This window comes from Meleagris gallopavo, chromosome 11, assembly GCF_905368555.1.
Source record: "Meleagris gallopavo chromosome 11, MGAL_WU_HG_1.1, whole genome shotgun sequence".
Lineage (NCBI taxonomy): Eukaryota > Metazoa > Chordata > Aves > Galliformes > Phasianidae > Meleagris > Meleagris gallopavo.
Window position 1 is genome coordinate 17,040,003 of NC_139414.1, and position 21,414 is coordinate 17,061,416.

The 21,414-nt window shown below is 42.9% G+C and overlaps 1 protein-coding gene across 6 annotated transcripts in view; it reads right to left on the reverse strand.

The window, feature by feature from the left end:
- The window catches only part of LOC100547178 (calcium-activated potassium channel subunit beta-2), a 113,797-nt gene that overhangs the window by 6,934 nt on the left and 85,449 nt on the right, over positions 1-21,414 (reverse strand). For 3 of the 6 annotated variants that reach the window (XM_003209197.5, XM_010716881.4, XM_010716880.4), the window contains exons 2-3: positions 5,428-5,538; positions 400-570 (exon numbers count right to left, since the gene is read on the reverse strand). In XM_003209197.5, the coding sequence (XP_003209245.1) occupies positions 400-570; positions 5,428-5,538 (282 nt within the window). The remainder of the gene's footprint in view (positions 1-399; positions 571-5,427; positions 5,539-21,414) is intronic. The other 3 variants (XM_031555183.2, XM_085233120.1, XM_085233119.1) reach the window with 2 other exon arrangements.

Below are 21,414 nucleotides of genomic sequence, written 5' to 3' on the forward strand. Positions count from 1 at the left end.
ATTTGAAAGTGCATTGTTTCTCGAGGCCGCTAAATACTTTTGCTCTCTCCGGAGTTTGCCTAGGCTTTGTAGCAAAACACTGGGGGTCTGACAGGTTTCAGCAGGCAGCAGAACAGCTGATGTGGGTATTATGGTTGTGTTAAACTGCGGCAAGGCTAAAGCCTATGGATCAGATTTCGTCAAATAGGGATCTAAATTTTCCCTCACTTCTGCCTGCATTGCTCAGCTTGCTCTCACTGTCATTACGCCTAATTTATTTTACGGAAGTGAAATGCAGAATATGATCTTTGTTGACCAAAAGAGAAGTTATGCAACTTTAATAAAACCAGTCATGAGACCAAGCCATGATAAGTCAGTGGAGCAGTGTGTGTGAGGTCAGAGTAACCACACCAAAATTACCTTTGCATGTAGGACCGCAGCAGGGTGATTCCCAGAAGGAAGTACATCATGATAGAGCACACCATCATGGCCAGCCCGAGGAGTATGGCCCGGTCTTCTCCAGCTTTTAGGGCTGTGACTGTTTTCCTTTTGTCCAGTAGATCGTGATCCCTGATTTTTTGGTAAATATTTCTGAGGTTGAAAACAATACATTTTTATGTGAAGAGTTCATTTAGTCAATGAATCCTCTTTAGGGTGGGCAGTTCCACCTCCATACCCATCTTGTGGGAGAGAAAGGCTTAAGGGTCCTCAGGTGTCCTTATTCAGTGGATTCACTCTGACCTGGTGGAAATTAATTCATCTCCAAAACAAATTACAGCCATTTCTGAAAAGGTAAAAACCTCTCATTGCAAATATGAAGATTAGACACTTGTGCCAGCTCAGTAGGTCCTTCTTTGGTGCAGCTTCATTGGCTCAGAATATTTATGCTATAGATGAATTTGATTTCTCAGTGCCAATTTAGGGTAGTATAACCCATTTAGGTACGTAAAGTGTCTTGTCTTCAGTCAAATTTGGTAACAAGACTTATGTTGCTGTATGTGGGATATAACTTGCACAAAGTAGTCACTGACTACTTTTGTGAAGAGACAGCTTTCTTTTCTGATTCCCTACAGGTTAGTGATTTGGGAAAAGTTTGGCCCTGATTGCAGCTCAAGGCTCATGAAACACTTTGGGGATTTTGCAGTTGATTTCTGTGGGTTTATTAGATTGGGAGCTTATTTGCTTTATTTAAAAAATATCTTTCTGGAAGCTCCGTTACTCATTACATTGAAAACTCTGGCAGAAAATTATTCACTAAAGCTATTTGTTCTGGGATTAAAAAAAGCAGATACAACAGACCATTCCCCCTTCAGCAGAGTCCTTTCCATTTTCTAACCGTAAGTCCTCCTTTCATCTCTGAGCCTTTGATGATTCGATGGGTCATGAGGACACAATGGTGAAGAAGAAAATATTTGAGTACATTTCAAACACACTCAAACTTTGTGGGTTTAAAATGTACTTACAGACCTGAGGCTGGTCAAAATCTCCTGTGTTTTCTGTTATGGTTCTTTAGAATCATCCAGGCAGCACCCGAAGCGTGAGAACCGCACACCTCTGAGCCCTGGCACCACCATAACATGGACATGGTAGTACACGTGGAAGAGGTTCCTCTTCTACTGTCTGCAAAATGGCAGGTGAGCAACATCAACATCACTGCAAACCCTCCATTCCTTTAAGCTGAACCACCAACTTTCACTTAACCTTGGAAAAAAAGCACTGTGTGACAAAAGACCAACCGTATCACTTACATCCACCAAAAGGGACAAGGAACACAGTCGAGACAGATGGAAAATCATACGCAAGCACAGTAAAAACAATAAAAAAACACATTTAATCACAAACTCCTTAACAGTGGAATAGAATTTGTGTTTAGGTGATGAGTCATAGTCAAGCAAAGCACAGGTAGTGTGGGGTTTTAAGAGTAAGAATTTGCTTAGATGCTACTGCTGTCAATCCCCCATAACTAAGACCACTTGAGGTTTCTTCATCCTTCTGTAATTTACTCCTTTGGCTGTCTGTGGTTTCTCTTCCAAACCATCCTTTGAAGCTTGTCAGTGTTTTTCTAGTTGGGAATGAAATGGTAATTCTGCCTGTCAAAATTTTCCCTGGTGCTGGGGAGAAAAATGTATTGTGAAGTGGTGGATGCCATTGCCTTCAAAGTATGTGACGTAGAGTAATGATCTGATGCTACTTTTTATGATTATTTGTCAATCTGTGTTTAACTCTGAGAGCTGCTATTACAATTTGCATTGCTTTCAAATGGAAACAGGCAGGAAGGCAGAAATTGTCATGCAGTTCCAGAACATTACCCCATCACACAACATAACTTATGTCAGTGCATAGACATAAAACACAGAGCCATCGCTCACCAGTGTCACCAGAGCAGATAGGACACAAAAGGGATACAAGTGGACAATTTAAAAACAAATAGCTAATTGAGAATGGTTGCAAATGCTTCCTATGTGGCCTTGAGCCAAGAGTGTGAGTTAGAAAAAGATGGGCTAAGGGACGAGTAGAATATTTTGCTGTAGCAGGGCAGCCTGAGCATTACCTTAGCAGCTGTGTTACCCTGCCTGCGAGTTTGCTGCTGTGTGGAATGGGTTTTGAGCATGTATGAACTTTGGGCACATATGAACTTTTGGCACTAATGGACTGGGAGAGCTGGAGAGGTGCTGTGCTCGGCCGGCTGATGCTGCACCCCAGGGCTGTCAGCACATGGATCACTGCTTGTCTCACAGACTCCATCTAATAATTGTGATTACCTGTGGCAACTCCCCAAATATGATAGTGGTGTAGAAGTGGGTGTATTTTGTTTTTAAAGACGTCACAGCTGTCAAAACACAAGGTCTCTCCGCCTCCTGTAAAGACATTTAATAGAAAGCAAACCTCCAAGGACAAAAGGTCTTTGCTCTCATCATCATTTTCAAGCTGAAGTGTTCTCTTTGCCAAATTGCTCACAGGATATGGGCTGGCTACTCTCCCTTGGTTCAACTGCCAGAGAGGAAACCTCAGCTGTAGCCGTGCCTGTGGAAGACAGAGCAGAGCAGTCCCTCTGTAGATGTGGCAGCAGAGCGGGGATCCCACTGCAGGGTGGTCAGCAGCTCCTTATGAGGCAATCAGATGAAGGGAGAGGAGAGTGTGTGTTACATTAGTCAGCCTGAATGCTACAGCCAAGGAGAAATACAGTGCCTAATCACCTGTGTAAAGAAGTTCCATATCTTCTGTAGAGCTGCTCATATTTGCTGCTGCCAAGACTTTTCTCTGCCATCTTTGGGGACACATATTTTAGTAGTAGCTAATGAGAAGGACAAGGCTTGTCAGTTGCTTCCCACCTGCTCTGTGGGCTGCGGGGCTGTTGAGATTCCTGTCTGCTGGGAATATTCAGAGTGACTTTGAACCTATGTTTTCTTCTCTGATATCACAGTTATTATGCAGAAGTCATACTTCTGATATCTACTGATAGCAGAAGTCCTTGAAGAAAAAGGTCAAAAACCTCTCATATATTAACCACAGAATTTCTAGTGCTCAGGGACTTTTCTACTCAGAATCCAATTTATTTACATTTTTCCTTACTGGGGATGCTTTGTTGCATCAATTCTTATTATCTGAAGTATTGCAAGAGGATATGTCCCTGAAACTTGTACGTGAACCTCTGTGATGGTTCCTATCACTAAGAATGGACTTCACTCAATTCCCTACCTTGTCACCTCCAAAGGAGGCCAAACTGAATTGTGCTTTGATTTTCCAAGCTTATGGCATTGTGGAAAAGATAATGAACAGCTGAGAAGTAATGAGGTCCTGGCTAGATTTCCAAAGCCTAAGAAGTGGCAGTTGGGGAGCAGCAGATTTCTCAAACATAGCAATGAATGCAATTCTTGGCCTTGGTCCTACCAAAGCAGATGCCCAAGAGACACTCCCCACCCTGGAGGAGGCAATTATCCCCCAGCAAGTGACCCACTGCTGCAGCAGACTGTTGTTTGCTGGCATAAGTTTGCTGCTCCAGCTGACAGCCTTTCAGTCTGAGGCTTAATGAGCACAGGATTCCTAGGAAAGGGTCATTAGGAGGATGTTATCTGTCTGAAATGTACTGACTATATGACATGGTGCTGCTGCCAGTGACCTTATGCGTGTTAAAATCACCATCAGACAGCAACGGTTGAGTTCCTCCCGTTGTGAGCACTTGTTCCGTGTTCACACCTCTCTTCTGCAGTCCTGAGGCTGCAGTCAGCACTCTCCTGTTCTCATTTTCTCTTCCTTCAATCCCTTCTGGTGGCTTGAAAAGGTACCTGGAATTGCCATGGCTGGTGCATAGGGGTAGAGGAACATAAACCTGGAGAAAACTGAATTACATAAGAGGCTTGCAGAAGTACAGCAGGCAGTTAGATGTCCAGCTCCAACTGAATGTCCATGGAAACCTGCTGCCAAGCTCAGGTCCTCAAAATGCCTATTTGGGTTTGGAGCACCCCTGTGACATTTGCAGCAGGGTTCAGTGAATTAGCCAGTCCTCCAAAGAAACCCAACATCCCCGGGCAGCTCTAGTACCTGGACTCAAAACCCATTTTCCTAGGCAGATGCCAGCAGTAATGTCTCATTAGAATAACTAACGAGTGTGTTTTGCTAATTGGCACTGTAGCTGCACTGACCTTTGGTTTTGTTTCACTTGAGTCTGATGCTTTGTGATTGCAGTTAATAGTGACTGCAAAGAGAGCTGAAGGAGAGGAGGCAAGGGAGAAGGGGGAAAGAAAGGAAGGGGAAATGTGTTTGGTGGTGACAAGATGAGCTGCCCAGCAAATCTCACTACAAAGCAGAGAGATTTTGGAAGGATGAGCCTTAGCATTACTGACAATTGTTCTCTCAGCAGTGATATTTAACTTCTCTCATTCCCAACTGAGTGCTGCCTTTGTAGACTTAAAACCACTCCTTTCCTTTCCTTCTCTTCTGTGCAGTTCCCTTCGAGACTCAGTATTCCCCTGTCCATCAGCCTGTAGCAGTACTGCTGAACTGGGCTGGACCAGAAGCCAGCCACTTTTCCAGCTGCTTGCCATCACCCAGCTGTTGTGCAGTGTCATGCACACATGCTTCCCATGCGTGCATGCATAGAAACAGGAAGCATCTCTGGCAGCTGGATGCATCACGTAGACGTGTAAAAGGTAGAGGTGGCTGGAAAAGAGGAGGCTGTGAGCTGTGCCTGGAGCAGGGCGTGTGTGTGCTATGGCAGGGAGCAGGACACTTGTGAAGGGCTTGGAGCCGTGGCTGCAAATCTATGCTGGGGATAAGTGTGCTGTGTGCTGTGGTAACCTTGGAGCGGGCCTTCAGAGAGCGGCTGGGGGGAGCAAGGGGCTTTGTATCCCTCCTCCCTCCCCCAGTGCCACCGCTATAGAGCAGTGACAGGTCATGGTCCTAGACATTCCAAACCCATCAGAGACAATCATTATTGATGGCATTTACCTTTTCTCATCGTGTCTGTAAGATGTAGAGCTCCGGCCACTGGTCCAAATAAACATTTTAGAGGGTTGCCCAGTGTTGGCTTTGCTTGCTGCAGTGGGGCGATGGAAGGACCTACGGGAAGAGTGATAGTTTTTGTCACTGCCCACCCAGTGCAGCAGACCAAGTTACACCCAGATCTGCCTTGGCTGTGCCCAGAAGGGATTATTTGATAAACTTGAACTGAGATGTAAAGTAATGAGAATGACAAATTGGCAGAGGGAATGAAGGATAAATTTTGTTTGCCCCCCTGGTAAAATATGCTCCACAGTGTGCAGGCTTTGCACCATGAACAAGAAATCATTGGCAATTTAAGAAAAGGTGATAGCTGCATCCAATGTTATGGCAGTATTTTGTTGGGAGAAAGTGGCTGTTGTTTAAGCAAATGCATGCTTATTGCAATTTATTGGCTACACAATGGCCCTCAGTGAGATGAGGTTTTCAGGAAAGGTGTCTGAATGAGGCAGAAGTATGAGACATAAATGCAGTGTTTTATGGAATTGTATCTGATTTGACAAAGTCGTCTTTTCCCACTGAAAAATTACTGTCTCAATACTACTTGGCCAGACGGGGTAGAGCTTTCTCTGAAGATAATGAAGTATGGTTTGCTTTCAACCTGGGCTTCAGGGATTTTTCTTCCAATATCACTTTTCAAGAGATTTCTCTAAAATCCCACAGAATAAGCTCCTGCCTGGGGCTTCTGTGTTTCACAGGGGTGTAAACAGGTCTCCAGTCTCAGGGGCTTCATTTTAACTTCAACCCTTTACTGCAATTAGATCTCACGAATTTGAAATACACCATTGAATGGACCTCAGGAAGTATTTCTCTTTTGTCTGGACTTGCAGAACTGCCCTGATTTAAGGTCTATTTGCTATATGTAGTCCTAGAAGATTGTGGATACTCTGGATTACTTGAATATGAATAACTATCCTTACAGATTGCAGTTTCATTGCCAGGCTTTAAGAATAAATAATATGGATATTGCCAGTGGGGCTTCCACTCCTCTCACAACTTCTCCAAATCTGTTCATCTGAGTGCAGTGAAATTGGCTATAATCTCCATCTCTGGAAACTTGGCCATACAGATTCACTGTATTTCACGTTACTTCTTTGCTTAGCACTTTGTGCTTTCAGGTCTTTCTGAGAAAAGTTTAAGAAAAAAATGAAAATATGCAGGATATTGAATGCTTTAATGCAGGAGTTCATACACTGGAACTCACTGAAAAATACACCCAGTTGTTGGTGCCATCAGAGAAAGCACTTGAACTCCTCAGTGCTCCTTTCCTGGAAAAGTCTGTAATGCCACTGTCTACGTAAACACTCTAATTTCAATATTTGCGTAGTGATGAACCTGGGACAATACTGAAATCCAGCTGAGATGGCTGCAGGGAAAGACAGGCATGGCTGGGAGCCAAAATCCATGTGTACACAGATGTGCTGCTGGGTGACATAGCTGAGTACTATCTGGCATGGCTTTGTGCTGCATTCACGCACAGTAAATTGGACAAGAAAGTGGCTCCAAAGAAGGGAGGCAATGGAAATGGACTCTTCTCTGGTCTTTTCCTCATGTACATGGTCATCGCTGCAGGTCTTTGTGCCAGTAAAACCTCTTTTCTTTCTTACAACCACAGTAGATAAGAAGTCCTTCCTTCCTGTAATAACTGTAGTTTAGAAGGTGAAATAGCATCTATCAGCCACCAGCTAAGAAGTGTTTTTATAGTGATCAGACGTAAATTTGTGTTATGAGATCTTGGGTCTAACCCTACTCAGGTGTTTCTGCACCAAGCAATTCAGGAGAGTGCAGAGCAGCTACCTGAGGGCCTGGAGGCCATGATGGGTGCTGGACCGAGACTTCTGTCAAGCTCAGCCCCGGGGCTCCTTACTGCTGGAAAATAAAATGACATTTGTATTTACCACTGCTGCCTTGAGGGTACAGGATGGAAAGCCTGGCTGGCTGGACTACTATGTCCTGATTGCTCCCAGAGATGTGGTGAATGCTATCAGAGAGTCTGTTCCTAATTAGGAAAACCCTGGGCACTCATTAGAAGTGATCAGCAGCTTCTGCTGCCTGCTTGAGTCGGCAGAGCTTCCTGAGCAAGGAGTAGACCCACAAGCTCCAGAGCACATCACACGAGAGCCAGAGGGTGATGGCTGGGCAGTGAAGGGCTGCCCCACTGGGGTGATGCCAGAAGGGAAGAGAGGTGTCCTTCCTCCTCTAACATCAGAGGGATTTCAGAGTCCCTTATGGCGTCGGTGCCTAGAAGCAGACCATATGTGATGGCATTAATGCTGCCTGCTTCATTAGCTGGGCAATCCGAGTTAACGGTCACTGTTTAACACACAATTGCACACTTAATCTTGTGTAAAATCCTAACTCTGATGACATCATGGAAGCTACTCCAGAAGTCAGATGGAAGTCACTAAATTTTTATCTCCTTTACGCAGAGGTTAGCTCTATGGTGCAACATCTGCAGTTAACTGCTAAGCTGAGATTCTCCTGTCTGCATCCAGAGATGACCCTAGGAAGTTTGCTAGTCCTGATATGGAAGTAATGTAAGAGCCAGAATCAGAACAAAAACAGAGCCTGAAACATCCAGCTCCCAGCTATGGCCCATTGCAACATGAAGGGGTAGATGGAAGGGGGGTTGCACCAGGGAGAGGTTGAGGAAAAATCCAGTGGGGTGGTTAAAATTGAGCAGATCAGCACCAAACTGGCAATTCCCATGTTATAACACTATTCATGGGGCAATGTTTCCTCAAAATACTTCTTTTCCCTGCAGGGTTCCATCTTAGCCCAGTGCCTGCTTGCCTGAATTCCACTTGTCTGTGGCCAGAGCAGAAGAACAGCCAGCATGGACTAAGCAGAAAAGCAATAAGTTAACTTATAAAAGAAATGCATTCACATTAGTGGAAGACAGTTACCACTTAGGGAACATTTAATGCCCTGCCAGCAGCAACACTAAATCGTGAAGCAGCAACAGCGATATCAAACGGTGTATTTCTGCCTCGTGACCAGACCTTGCTGTACTGTCAGCTAATGAGCACGGTGTGGGACAGAATGACATAAATAACTGTTCTTGTTGGAGTATCCCAGGAGCTCCGGCTGCACTCAGTGACTAATCCAGCCAGCAAACGACCTTGAATTTGGGGTTCCTCATTACAGCAAGGGAAAACTGGACAATGGGGAGCTGGTGTTAATGTACTAATGAGTTCAGGAAGACTGATTGCTAATGATGCTGCATTAATGATTTCACCTCTATTTCTGGCCTTTCTCCTAAATCTCCCTTGAGCTGAGGGCTGAGCATCCCACTTGGTTTTTGAGTTAAAGAAGGATCATGCCTGGGACTGATCTCACTGCACTCCACTGGCACAAACGTGGCTAAGATGCTCCGTGTCCCAAGGAGAAACATGAGACTGATACGACTGAAGCTATCACATGTGGTGTAACTTAGCTACGTGCAGAATACAGGGTCTTATGGTTTTGTTTTCAAAGACAAACTTCTTTAAACTTCAGGTCATCCCTTATAATTATTAAATCCCTCTGCCCAGTATTACACATTAGTCAAAGGGATGTTCAGAAAATTTGAGTCATACTTCTTTACTACATGATGACATCCAGTACATACTCACTTCAAAATTAAATATTCCAAGGTAACCTTTAAATCATCCAGATTTGCATGTCATGATCTTTTTTTCTCCAGTACTGATTTTATTTTTTGTGGAAAAAACTTCAAGCCTTATTATTCAATTATTCCTTTAAGCCCTCAGTTTCTTTCCCACCTGGCTCCAAGAGCTACCTGCCTCTTATGAGTCTAGGTATCCACACAGCACAGATGCAGACTTTATAGTCTATTCTTCTCCTGTTCTTTTTTACTTCTCTTCCCTCTTTTTCCCCAAAGCCACTTCCTGTCCATTTCTATCTCCATGATAACTTGTTTCTCTCATCCCAGGTGCAGTGAATTCTGACTTAGCTGATCAAAATGACCACTTTTTGAAGAAATTCTTGCATACACAGATCAGCTACAAGAGAGGGAGCTGCTGCTTGTTACTCCATATAAGAGAGTCGCATCCTTTCTTCTTCATCTGACCTTTTGGGCCACCTCCAAGAGCCCTGAGAATGTGGCTCAGCTCCCTCATTCACCCAAGGGCTGTGCCAGTTCCCCTGCTCTACCTGGCGGAGGCCACCTTCAGCTGGCAGTGTGAAAAACCAGCCCCACTACTCCCAAGTTTTGGTGCTTCTGGGTTTGTAATCTAAGCACAAGGCAGTGCCTCTCTTTGCACATCGCAGTTGCTGGGGATAATTGTCCCCTTTGCCTGTCAGGACTCTGTAGACATTTTTAGCTTTCTGTGCTTTGTCAGTTGTAAATTAATTTGAATCTACGTAGAAAGTGACACGTTGGACAAGTACTGTGTCATCTCTGCTGTTCCTAGGGTTCAGAGATCACCTGTAACATGGGCTGGCTTTGGGAGGGTGTGCAGCAAGGTCAAGTGCTGGGTCACAAACCCCATGTTGGAGAGCAGAGGTAGTGGCAGATCCCATCAGCAGGGACGTCCCCTCCAGCTCCGTGCAGCTATGCCTCAGTGTCACACTTTCCAGAAAAAAATCTGGTCTGAGAATTGCATGGTTTTTAAACATCCCTGAAGAGATTTTTCATTTGAGGAAGGCAGCACTAAAACCTGTTAAAACCCTCCCTGTGTGGGAACACAAAGAGGAAGTGACAGGGAGGACACCAGCTGCCACAAAGGAGGAGTGGGCTGGAGAGTGCTGTGGTTGGGAAGAGGGGTGAAGGCAGGGAGATACGAATAACCATGAGGCAGCACCCCAAGGAAAAGCAGAAACAGCCGGAGCAGATAGGGCAAGAGTGGCTTTTCTCCCACCTAAATCCTTGAGTGGCTCAATCATTTTTATCTCCTTTGAGTCCGACCCTGTGCCATCGAGAGCACCACTCAGAACAAAGCCAAGGCAGAGGCAATGCTGAAAGGACGGCCCAGTGGGAGCTGAATGCTCTGTCACTATTTTTGAGTCCACATTTGGATTAGCTGTAAAGAGCTGTGTGGATAAGCAAGCAGGCAATTACAGCTGGGACGTGCTGCTCATGAATGGAAATGGCTCCAATCTGCTCGGGACATATTGAAATTCTAATTCAGTTAGATTCCTTTAGTTACAGCGTGCATCACAAGCACTAAAAGCGATCGGATTAAAAAATAAATACAAGTCGTATGCTGTCCCTGGTCTGCCTTCACTGTTCTCCTTTCTCCCCCTTCCCTCCCCTATGTTAGCTGTTGTTTGACTTTATTTTCTGTGGCAAAATAGAGTGGTCTGCATTGAATAGCTTGTTAATTTTTATGAGAGTCTGGCAGTCTGCAGCTGGCTGAACGTGCTCATCGCTAACGGGTAGACAAATCCAGAGAATAACTGGGGTTTCACATGTCATGTCTTGCTAAAGGCCATTACACAGCGGTGTTTGCATTACTGCAAAAGTGCAGGTGTAAAACTGAGGTACAGAACTAAGGAATGGCCTTGATGGGGAAAGGCAGATTTAATAATTCCGGGATACAGACAGAACTGAGGCATGGAGCTGTGAAATAAGCATCTCTATGGCAAAGCCAAACACCCAGTTCTGATCTCACAAGCATCCTTCCTAATTTTCTTAGTACAAAAGGGTAAATTTTGCAGGATAAATACTCTGTTATTTCTCATCTTTTCAGAACACATACCTCACTACCCATAGCCATTTGTTACTTGAATACAATCAGCTGTTGCAATCAGCTTCACCAAATACAATTTTGCGTGCAAACACCGTAGAAGAATACTGGAAATAATTTTTCATGCATTAATTTCATATAATTTCCACTTTGTGTCTTTATTTTTTTTAAATGCAATTCTATAGAGGAAACTGTCTATTGGCTTTGGAGCCTAAGTCATGGGCAATACGGCTTCATCACCATAGACTGCTGAACTTCTTTTTTGTTTGCTTTGCCCACTGGTAGGGGTCTCCAGGTCCCTTGATACAGACAGAAACTTCCTGTCTAAGCGGAAAAAACACTGCAAAATCCTAATTTTTACAGGAAAGGTGCATGACCCAGAGAACAATTTCCAGAATAAGAAGAGGGAAGGATTTCTGATGGATTCATTTTCACAAACCAAATCCAGCCTGGGGAAAAAGACTGAGAGAAAGTTAGAAATGAAATGGGGTACAATAAGGCGGAAGATTAGAAAGACAGGGAACATAACATATAAGGTAAGAACAAAGTGCTCACAAAAGAGAGAGTAGAAATGTCTACATATTCCACAAAAGTAGTCACAAAATCTACTGAAGTAATGGAATGAAGTGGACAGGAAATCTGGTGGAGTGAAGTGAGTCAAATGACTACTGAGATGAGGCTGATGAGCTGTGTTTGGTACCATGCTTGCGGTCTATTGGGTAAAAATCACCGTAAGAACCAAATTGCCTGCTTTGTGGGTGAGTTCAGAGCATGATATGCTGAATGGTACAGCAGACATAGCCTCCTTAAAACACCAATAGATTGAGAGCTTATGAATCTCTGTATAGATGTGTTCTTGTAATATACTTTTTAGCATAAAACCAATTTTTCTTGAGAAAAAAAGATGATGACAAAGAACAAAAGCAAAGTCTCTGTAAGAGGGAACAATGTGCCTATGCCCTCTATGCAGTTTTGAAACAACAAAGAGAACAAAATCTCTGCAGTCCTCCGAGGCCAGCAATGCTCTGAACAGTGAAAGGGCCATGTTCCCAAAACAAAAGCCCGATGTATTTTGGTCTAGAAGTGAAAACAATGGCAAGAACAGGCACAGATGCTTCCATTCCTCATATGGCAATAATCTATATTAATTACAGCAAGTGTCCAGCTTCGAGCAATGTCACTGCAGTGCTATTAATGTTGGAGACTATTGAGTTTCTAAGGAAGTGAATGTCTTTTTCTCTCCCTAATCATGATTACTTGGTTTAGTACTTGAGCTAAGCTTTTATTTAACCAAGATAAATGGGTATTTCCAAAACCAGGCTGTTAACAATATACATCACATTATTACTCTTCTCTAAAATTTCTTGCCTTGTTTGCTATTTTACATAGCTGCTAGACACAAATAACAATAAGGAGGAGCTGTGCAGAACTCCTTAAGGATTAAAGATTAAAAAAAATTAATAAATCTGATTTTGACTCATTACTTCCATCTATAGTGAGAATATCTCCCCTCAACCAGTCTAACACAATGTTATCCCTTCTACCATTTCGCTTCTTTGAAACATGAGTGCTCACATCACATTTCTGCAGACACCGCCAGCCTGGCTGACTAATATTGGTTGCTTTCTATTTGGAATCTCTCTGTCATTTAAGCTTATGTGCCAACACTGTAGGTTAACATTGAGAAGAGCAGATGGGGAATTAGAGGCATAACTTCTGTCAGCAATAATGGGGCTTCTGTGCTTCATTTCCCTTAGGATGTGGGGAATGTTTCCCTTTTCAATAGCTGTTAAGCGTGCATCCAAGGCATGCTAGAGGCCTGCCCAGAATGCCACACAGCTGGCATAATTCCCCAGTTTTCTTTGGTGGGGCCTCCATCGCTTGGCCAGGGCTCACTCAGCTTCTCCCAAACACCTGAATGCCTCTGATGAGCCCCTGCTGAAGGAAACAGATGCTGTGAACCAAGATGTGCTTTCCCTACTTCCTAGGGAAAGTTCAAAATTGCCTCTTAATTTTCACCCTTTTTGAAGATTTTATTAAATTTCCTGCCTTTGTCTCTCCTAAGAATCCCTTAGGCCCAGTAATCAAATGGATTGCATTCAAATCAAAATTCTGCTTGTTTCTAAAAGCTAGTATTTGAATTCCTCAAACTATGTAGGTCAGTTTAAGCAAAGATACCTGTGGGAAAGGTCACTAAACCATCAGCTAGCACCCTGCAGCTGGCCCTGCTGCAACACTGGTGTGCCTCACTGTAATACAGCATAGGAAGTAAATAAAAGCTGATCATCTCCCTCCTAATGTGTTCAGAGGGCTTTTCTCCTGTATTAATTTGATAGTAGTAATCCAATTACAGCAAACGTCTTCAGAGGCTGTTGTAATGCGGACTGCAGTTTTACTTCATAAGATAGAACTCTCACTCCCAACTGCTCCTCTCTCTTACACTGGAAATACTGTTGTAAATTTCCCATATTAATGTTTTTATTTTTTGAAAGCTGGTGTAAAAACTTAATGAAGTCTATCAGTTCAATGCTCCTTGGTATACTTCAGAAGAGACTGGGTACTTGATTCTCCTCCTATTTACATCAGTGAGATCAGGAGCTGAATGCAGAAGGAATCAAGGAGTAGGGCAATGGCGCAGAACTTGTCAGCACCAGAGCAAACACATTTCTTCAATTTGTTTTGATCTTTTGGGACCACAACCTTGGTCCAATCCCCAGCTGGACTAACACTGGAAGTTTTTGTGGAATAACTCCTTAAACTGGAAGGAGGTTCTAGAATTTAAATAGAATCCTTGCTGAAAGAATGCTCAAAAACTCAGTTTTGACCTTCAAGAAAGCCAAAAAAGAGATTCTCGGTGTCTGTAAGGATTCAAAAATCAATGTAGAACATTTTGTCCTGTAGTAAGTTTGTGATTCCTTCATAGTGTTTGTATTTCTACCTTTTGCCACAATGGAAATTTGAGTCAAATGTTCAATCAAAGTTGAGCATTTTATCACCCTTCTGCTCAAATATCTGCTTAAAAAGTAACAACAGCAGCTCTGTAAGTGGTAGATGTATTAAGACAAGAAAAATCAACCTTTTCCTCTGTATATAAGGTAAGATTTTTACATTATATGTATATATTTTAATATTCTGGTGAAGCCATATGTTATGAGAACATGTTACCATCAAAAGTGTTCTGCCATCGACACCTCACAGCTGTAGGAAAACACAGCTACTTGAATACTTTGGCTGCCACAGTGCTCCACAGTGAGATCTGTCTGCTGGTGGGAGGTTTGGAGCTCACAGCAGGAGCTTTGCTATCAAACCCAAACCCATTTGCCAAGTGGGAACTGGCAATTCAGTTCCTCTCCATTGGGTGCAGAGAAAAGGAGTACCTATTTAATCTGGAGTTTAGAAAGCTGGAACAGAATTGGAGAGATCATTGCCCAGAACCTTTCCATCTTCCATTTATACCTCGAGGAATGCTTTTCTTCACCATTGCACTCAAAGCTCTTGCTTCACTCACTGCTGCTGCAGCAATTTGTTTTTGGTAGCCAGCTCCTTCTGGAGTTTTCTGGTTCCAGGCTGGCCCTGCTATGAAGATCCACAGAGTGTGGCAGAAATGCTCATCCAAATCACTGCTACCATCAGCCCTACAATAGGATACACCAGCAGTGTTAAGATGCAGGAATACACCTGCAGGTTTTGATGCTGAGAATTAATTCCCTGAGGTATGCAAGCACTGAGCACTGGCCACTGAGCAATGATATCTATATGCATGTTAGAATCATAGAATCACTAAGGTTGGAAAAGACCACTAACGTTATCTAGTCCAACCGTCCACCTACAACCAATACTGCCCACTAGCCATGCTCCTATGTACCATATCTCCTTGGTTCTTGAACACCTCCAGGGATGGTGTTTTCACCTCCTCCCTGTCCAGCCTGTTCCAGTGCCTGAGTACTCTTGGAAAATAATTTTTTCCTAACTGTTCTCATTCCACATCATTTGCAGTAAACGCAAAGCAGTCAACTGAGCTGGAATGTCAGGCTGGCTCCAGGACTGCCCTGTCCTTGGTCACCTCCCAAAGGGCATAATTCCAAACATTGTCCCAGCAGTAACAGCAATTGCAGTAAATATCAGAGTATTTCCTGTGTCATCTGCACTGCCACTTCCATGAAAAACACAGAGCTGATCTAGGAATAGTTAATTTGAGTGTTGTAATACAATCAAGGTGAAAAGCAGCACTGGAAGACCACCTGTGGATTTCAGAGTCCCATAGTTAAATTAAATGTCATCATACTACATGTGGCTGCTGATTTCAGGTTTGCTAATTTGTAAAACAATGTGAAGAACATGCTGCAATTGAGAGTGGAGCAGCTGAATTATAGGTACTTATACAGCACAGTAGGGATATGAATTCTCTTTATTGCACAAACCTGTCTCTAATTAATAGAAATAGTAACATTTTCTTGCTCTGCTTTCATTAATTCAGACCTATAGCTTTGGAAGACTGGATTGGGTTAGGAATTGTTTTGGGGTTTTTTTTTTTGGAAGAACAGGACAGAACCACAGGACTGTCTTGACTTTTCAGCATGAGTCCTGATCTCCTCCAATGTGCAAGGAGCAAAATTACTAGCAGTGCCCTGCTGTGTGTAACAAACCATCTGTCACCATAATTGTAGCTTTATTTTTTTCCCCCATACTTCTGGGAGAAAAGACCTAAACTTCCCTAGCTGTCTGAACTGAGCATTATGAAATGCATTTTAGAACTTTGAGAAACAGCCACAGCACGTCCAAAGCCTGCTTAAACCCCAGAAGCTCTCCAATGGCGCTGGCACCTGCTGATAAAAACTGGCTTCGGGCTTTACCTAACAAGCTGCAAACGATCTGAACAGCCATGACTCCTTCAAAGGGAGTTTTATAGGCCTTTCCTCCTCTCTGAGGAAGCATAAACATATCAAGCCCTCAAATTATGCTTTATTTATCTCAGTGGAATAGCGTGATATTGTTCCCACAGAAGCACTGGTAATACTTCACCAAAGCAGACAGGAGGGAATGGCACGAGGAGCTGAGGCATGAGTTGGTTTAGCCATTGGTGGTGAACACTGAAATATAGCATTGGCTTCAGCCCGGGTGTATTTTATTATTTTGGGTGTTTCAAGGTCTAAAAGCAAGGGCTCTCTAGAAGGGTGATGGAAAAGTGTGAAAGCTGAATAGCTACATGAGGGGCAGAGGACTTCACTTTGCCTGGCAGAATGCTTTGCCCCAGTGGGGACAGCAGCCATGTCCCTCTCAGGGTCAGAGGCATGGGAATAAGTATGGCAGGCAGGACTTTCTTACCAATGGTTCATTGAAAAAATATTAATCTTCATAGCTTTCTTACACGAAGTACATATTGACCATTGAACTGCTCTAAGAAGGGCCTTTTATTGATGTGACTCCTTAGCCAAGCGTAATGCAATTAAACGATTGGATTTCATTAAGCATATTGACAGGGTGTCAGTGATGATTTCCATTCCTCCCATTATTTCTATAAATAAAGTCATCTGCCATAATCAGAAAATATGAACGTGCTAAGACCTCCATTAATTCTTCCCCATACTAATCTAAGAGCTGGGCAGATGTTTATTAATACCTTGTTACACCGCATTCATCAGCTGTTTCCAAAAATAGAAAGGCTGAGACCTGATCTCTTGCTGAAGGTTAAATGAGAACAGATCTGCCTAAATCTAGACTTCTGATTAACTTTTTGACAATATTTTTGTTATTTATCAAAATATTTCTTAAAATTTTACCCTTTCTTTTCCTCTCTCCAGTGTGCTTTGGTCCACGTGTGAAGCTCAACAGTGCTCCAATCCCTCCAGCATGGAATTCCATATCAGCCTGTGACTTTCCCAGGTATTTAAAGAGAAGAAGTGTCCAGGTCCACTCCATTCAGTGCTGGGCCCTGCTGGTAACTGCCGGTGGGTTCTTGTGGATCGGTGTGAGAAACAGAAGGAAAGGGTGGATATGCACTGAGCCGCGAGGGTGCTGGGGCTTACCTGTGGGACACCATGCACCCCTCTGGGTTCCCAGAGGCAGGTTTTGGAGCTGATTAAACCTCAGCCCCAAGTCATTTCCCACTGTCATCTGTGCTGGCTCTTCTACTCCACAATTTACTTTGTGAAAGTACTTTTGTCCTGTTCTTTAGGATTTTGTGCTCAATAATCTTAGGTCACTTTCTGATCTTCCTTTCCTTTCCTATTTGTCTAGCTCGTTCTTTCTCTATCCCCGCTCTATTTTCCTCAACACCACGTGGGGCAGATCCATCTACTGACGGGGTTTGTGCAAGCCAGTGCATTTCCATCCAAGTCATATCAGCAAAACAACTGTCCTGTGATCTCTGTGACAACTGCAGATGGTTATCTTTTGTGCACAGTACCCATGGATACGTGGTTGTATCAAGAGAGCTCTGAGATTCAGGCTGAAACCAACCCCCTGCTTGCTCACACTCCCAGTGTGCTCAGGCTGCCTACAGGGGCAGGAGGCACCTGATTTCTGGGCTGAGCCAAATCAGGTACAAACAATGCTGATTCACATCAGCTGTTCATAGAAACAGAACATAAGATATATGTCTGTCTTAACTGCCCTGAGACTGTAGTTGGGTTGTTTCCATTATTTTGTGAAAAGCTAAATCTTGCTGACGGAACTTTGTGAATTTCTCCTGAAGGACCTAGCCTCTCAGGTTAAAATGGAATTGCTTTTTTTTTTCCCCACTTAAATGATAATTATTGTATTTTTTTTATTTTATTTTTTATTTTTTGTAAACTCTTAATGTTTTCAAGTACACTAATAAGGCTGAGATGAAACTGTATGTCTTATGACCTTTTCTTCTCTCAATACTGAGCAGTTTCAGTTCTATATTTAAAGGCAGACAGTGTGTGGCTCTTTTCATGACTGAGGTTTACTTTCAAGGGTAAGACATAATGCTCTGAAATGGGTTGGGTAGCTCTTGGTTGGAACCTATTTTGGTGTGTTTTGGCTGGGTCACACTTGAAACAAAACTAGAGCATGTTGAGAGTTACTCAGGCTTGGGGCTGGCCTCTTCTTGCTGCTACATTCAGCAGCAACACCTGGGGGGGGCTCTTGGTCTTCATCCGGCCTTAAAGAATAATTTGAATAATAATATTTTCAAGAGAGGTCACTACCCTACAATGGGGGATAGGCATGACCCAAAGCCCATCAGATGGCCATCAGTCCAAATCCTAGATTGATGAACTGGCTGATGGGAATTTTGAAGTACAAGTGGTGGTGGCCAGCCCAACTTACTGCCTATCGTGCTGTGCTACCTCATCCCTTGCCATCCTAGTGTCAGAGATAACAAGGCAGGTGAAAAATGCCTCATCAAACCAACAAACAGGGTCTGTGTCAAAACTTTTCTGGATCTTAGGAAAAAGGAAATGAGTGCAAAACTATACTGCTTGAACCTGCCAAACAGATGTATGCGGGTATTCATGCTGCTGCTGTTCTCTCTCCTGACTGGATTTCAGTAGCACTCAGACCTTTAATTTTACAAATTCATTTGAAAGTTCTGTAAGAAAAATAAAATAAAAAAATCTTATTCTGCTTCCGCTGCTTTCTAGCTCCTGCTCTCCTCCTTAGAGCTGGATGCTGCTTGTCTGTCATCTCTGAAATTATCCACTAACTTTTAGCACTCTCTTCCCCTTTCCTGGTACTGCTTTTGCAGAAATGAACATAAGCATCTATTTTTTGGGTCAGCATTTCAATTAGTTTTAAATTGCACATTTCTATTTCTTAGGTCTTTACTTATTTATTATTACTTATATTGAGTCTTTTTCTGAGTGTTTGCATTGATTCTGATAAATCTGTTGGGTGCTTATCTCTATAAACAAATCAATATCTTTTGGACTGCGCTTTCTGAAGCAATGGATCGGGAGGCTTGCTTCTAACTTGAAAGCCTCTGTATGGAATTTATTAATATGTCCATCCGTTACAAATGTATGATTCGTAAAATGACTTCAACCCCAGTTAAAAATAAGTGGATTTCTTCGTAGACAGTCCTATTTAGCAGTTGCCAGTCTTACACCTTTTTACTTTACACACTCCCTCATGAAGGAAACTGACACTGTGTCATGACAAAGTTCTTTCCAGAGCTGAAAGGGTTGGAATAATTACTGGCCTTGTTAATTATGGGTCCCAGCAGACAAGGAGCATCATGGGCACCTCCAAGGGACAAAGCTAATCCCTTGGGATCTAAAAGGAGTAATTTGACTGGAACAGATCTCCCATCTCAAATGGTAAATGCTACCTTCTCCTAAACTACAGGAGAAGAAACAGCAACAACAAAACAACCCTACATCCTTTAAACCAATACTGAATTGAAACTGGGCACAAAACAAGAGTTTCATTTTTATTTCTAGCTTGCTCAAAAAAGACCTGTTTGCACTGTCTTTCTCTAAGCCTATTTTGGGCTAAATAAGAAAATGCAGTTCCACAAAATCTCTGTGTGAAGCCAGCAGAAACACAGTAAGATAATAGTGCTGCAAGATAAGGGGGATTAAGATTACCTCTGGGCTTTTTTAAGAAATAAAGGGTGAAAAAGTTAATGGAATGCTCAAATGGGAGATGTTGCTGGGACCTGCAAAAAGTGATAGACTGAGATAGCTTGGTGCACAGCAGGAGCTTTGTGTGGAAGACTGTTACGTGGCCAGCCTTTTCCATGTGGATTGAATTCCACATGGATTATGGCATGGTGCCTTTAGGAGCTATGAGTAATGAAGGTGATAATTTCCAGCTGATGTACACAGTAAAGTGGCTGAAGCACAGTGATTTGGCCGTTAGCATAATGAGAAATACAACGGCTGGCAATACAATGGCACAATCATTGCAAGATGGGCAGTATGCCTCCCGTTGGCTGGAGGATCCCTTGGAGGTTGTGCTATTTGTTATCACGGTGGAAGGCTCTGTCTATTGATTATGCCTCATTTAGGAAAGTCTAATGGTTGCCTCCTATCCACTCGTGATTTTTCTGTGCCAATTGTGTCTTGCTTAATACAGGAAAAGGCTCTGGTGCAAGCACAGCAGTGCCTCCTGCGTTCTGCTTTCAAGAGCATCACAAACTGTGACTATATTGTGAAAATTAGAAGTTGCTTTAATCACTATGGTGAGTCTGAGTGGAATATTCTGCAGAGACAGTAAAGGCCACTGACAATTGAAATGCAGGGGAGGCCTGGTCTGGCTGGTATTGAAACTGAAGTAATATTTCTATTGTACTTAATGGACATCAGCCTCAGCCTCAGAAGCGCACACTTCAGATTGAACTTCTCTGCTTTTGCAGAGATCCTATTAGATTTGCAGAGTTGATATTAGATTTGCTGTGTGCTATGAGAACATTATTATTCAGTTAAATTACTTTTTCATTTAATAATACATTCTTTTCTACAAGGATTTTTTTTTTTAAGTCCTTTCTACCTGTTTGCCTTCAGCTGGTTAGGGAACTCCTGCTGGCTTTCTGTCTTGAATTATTGCACAGTGTTGCTCTGCAGAATTAAACAGCTCTCACCTACTTCTCAAATGAGTGTCTCTGTGCTAAACTTCTTGTCTCCTGGGCAGAGTGTCTCTGTTTTACTGCTGGGATCAAACCAGGAAGACCTTGAGTTACTGAGAAACTTAAATCAAAAGAAGTCTTGACCCTAAGCGTTTCCTCATACCTGAGCCTTTTCTATTACAGCATGCAGGGAGGCTTTGTGGGCCCTTTTCCAATGAAACAGATCTCTGAGCTCCAAACTGTATTATATTATTTGTAGTATTTACATTTGTAATGCCGGCACTGTACTAAGTGCTTTGTAGCGACACTGGAAGACAAAGTCCCTGCCCAAAGAGCTTAATATTCATATTTTATTCAAAATGAAAAGTATCCCTACTTTGAGTCTGTAAGACACCGGATTAAAAAGGCTTTTCTCTGTATGCCTGCATATAGAAATACAGCCCCAAGGGGAGCAAAGCAGGCAGCTGTGAAGGGAAGGGAGCCAGCACTGCAGTGCACAAAGCAACCTGGAGATGTGCTCCTAGGCTGGGGTCCTCATGGAACCTTTGTCCCTGCGAGCCCATCTGGGATCAGAAATAAGAATATAAGTCACAGTTCCCTAGCCCTGACTACACAGACTGCACTATTCCTGATATTTTGTCACATTATTAGTAGTTGCTATTTCTATGTAAGCACATGATAGTGATGAAATTATTTCTAAAAATACATTAATTC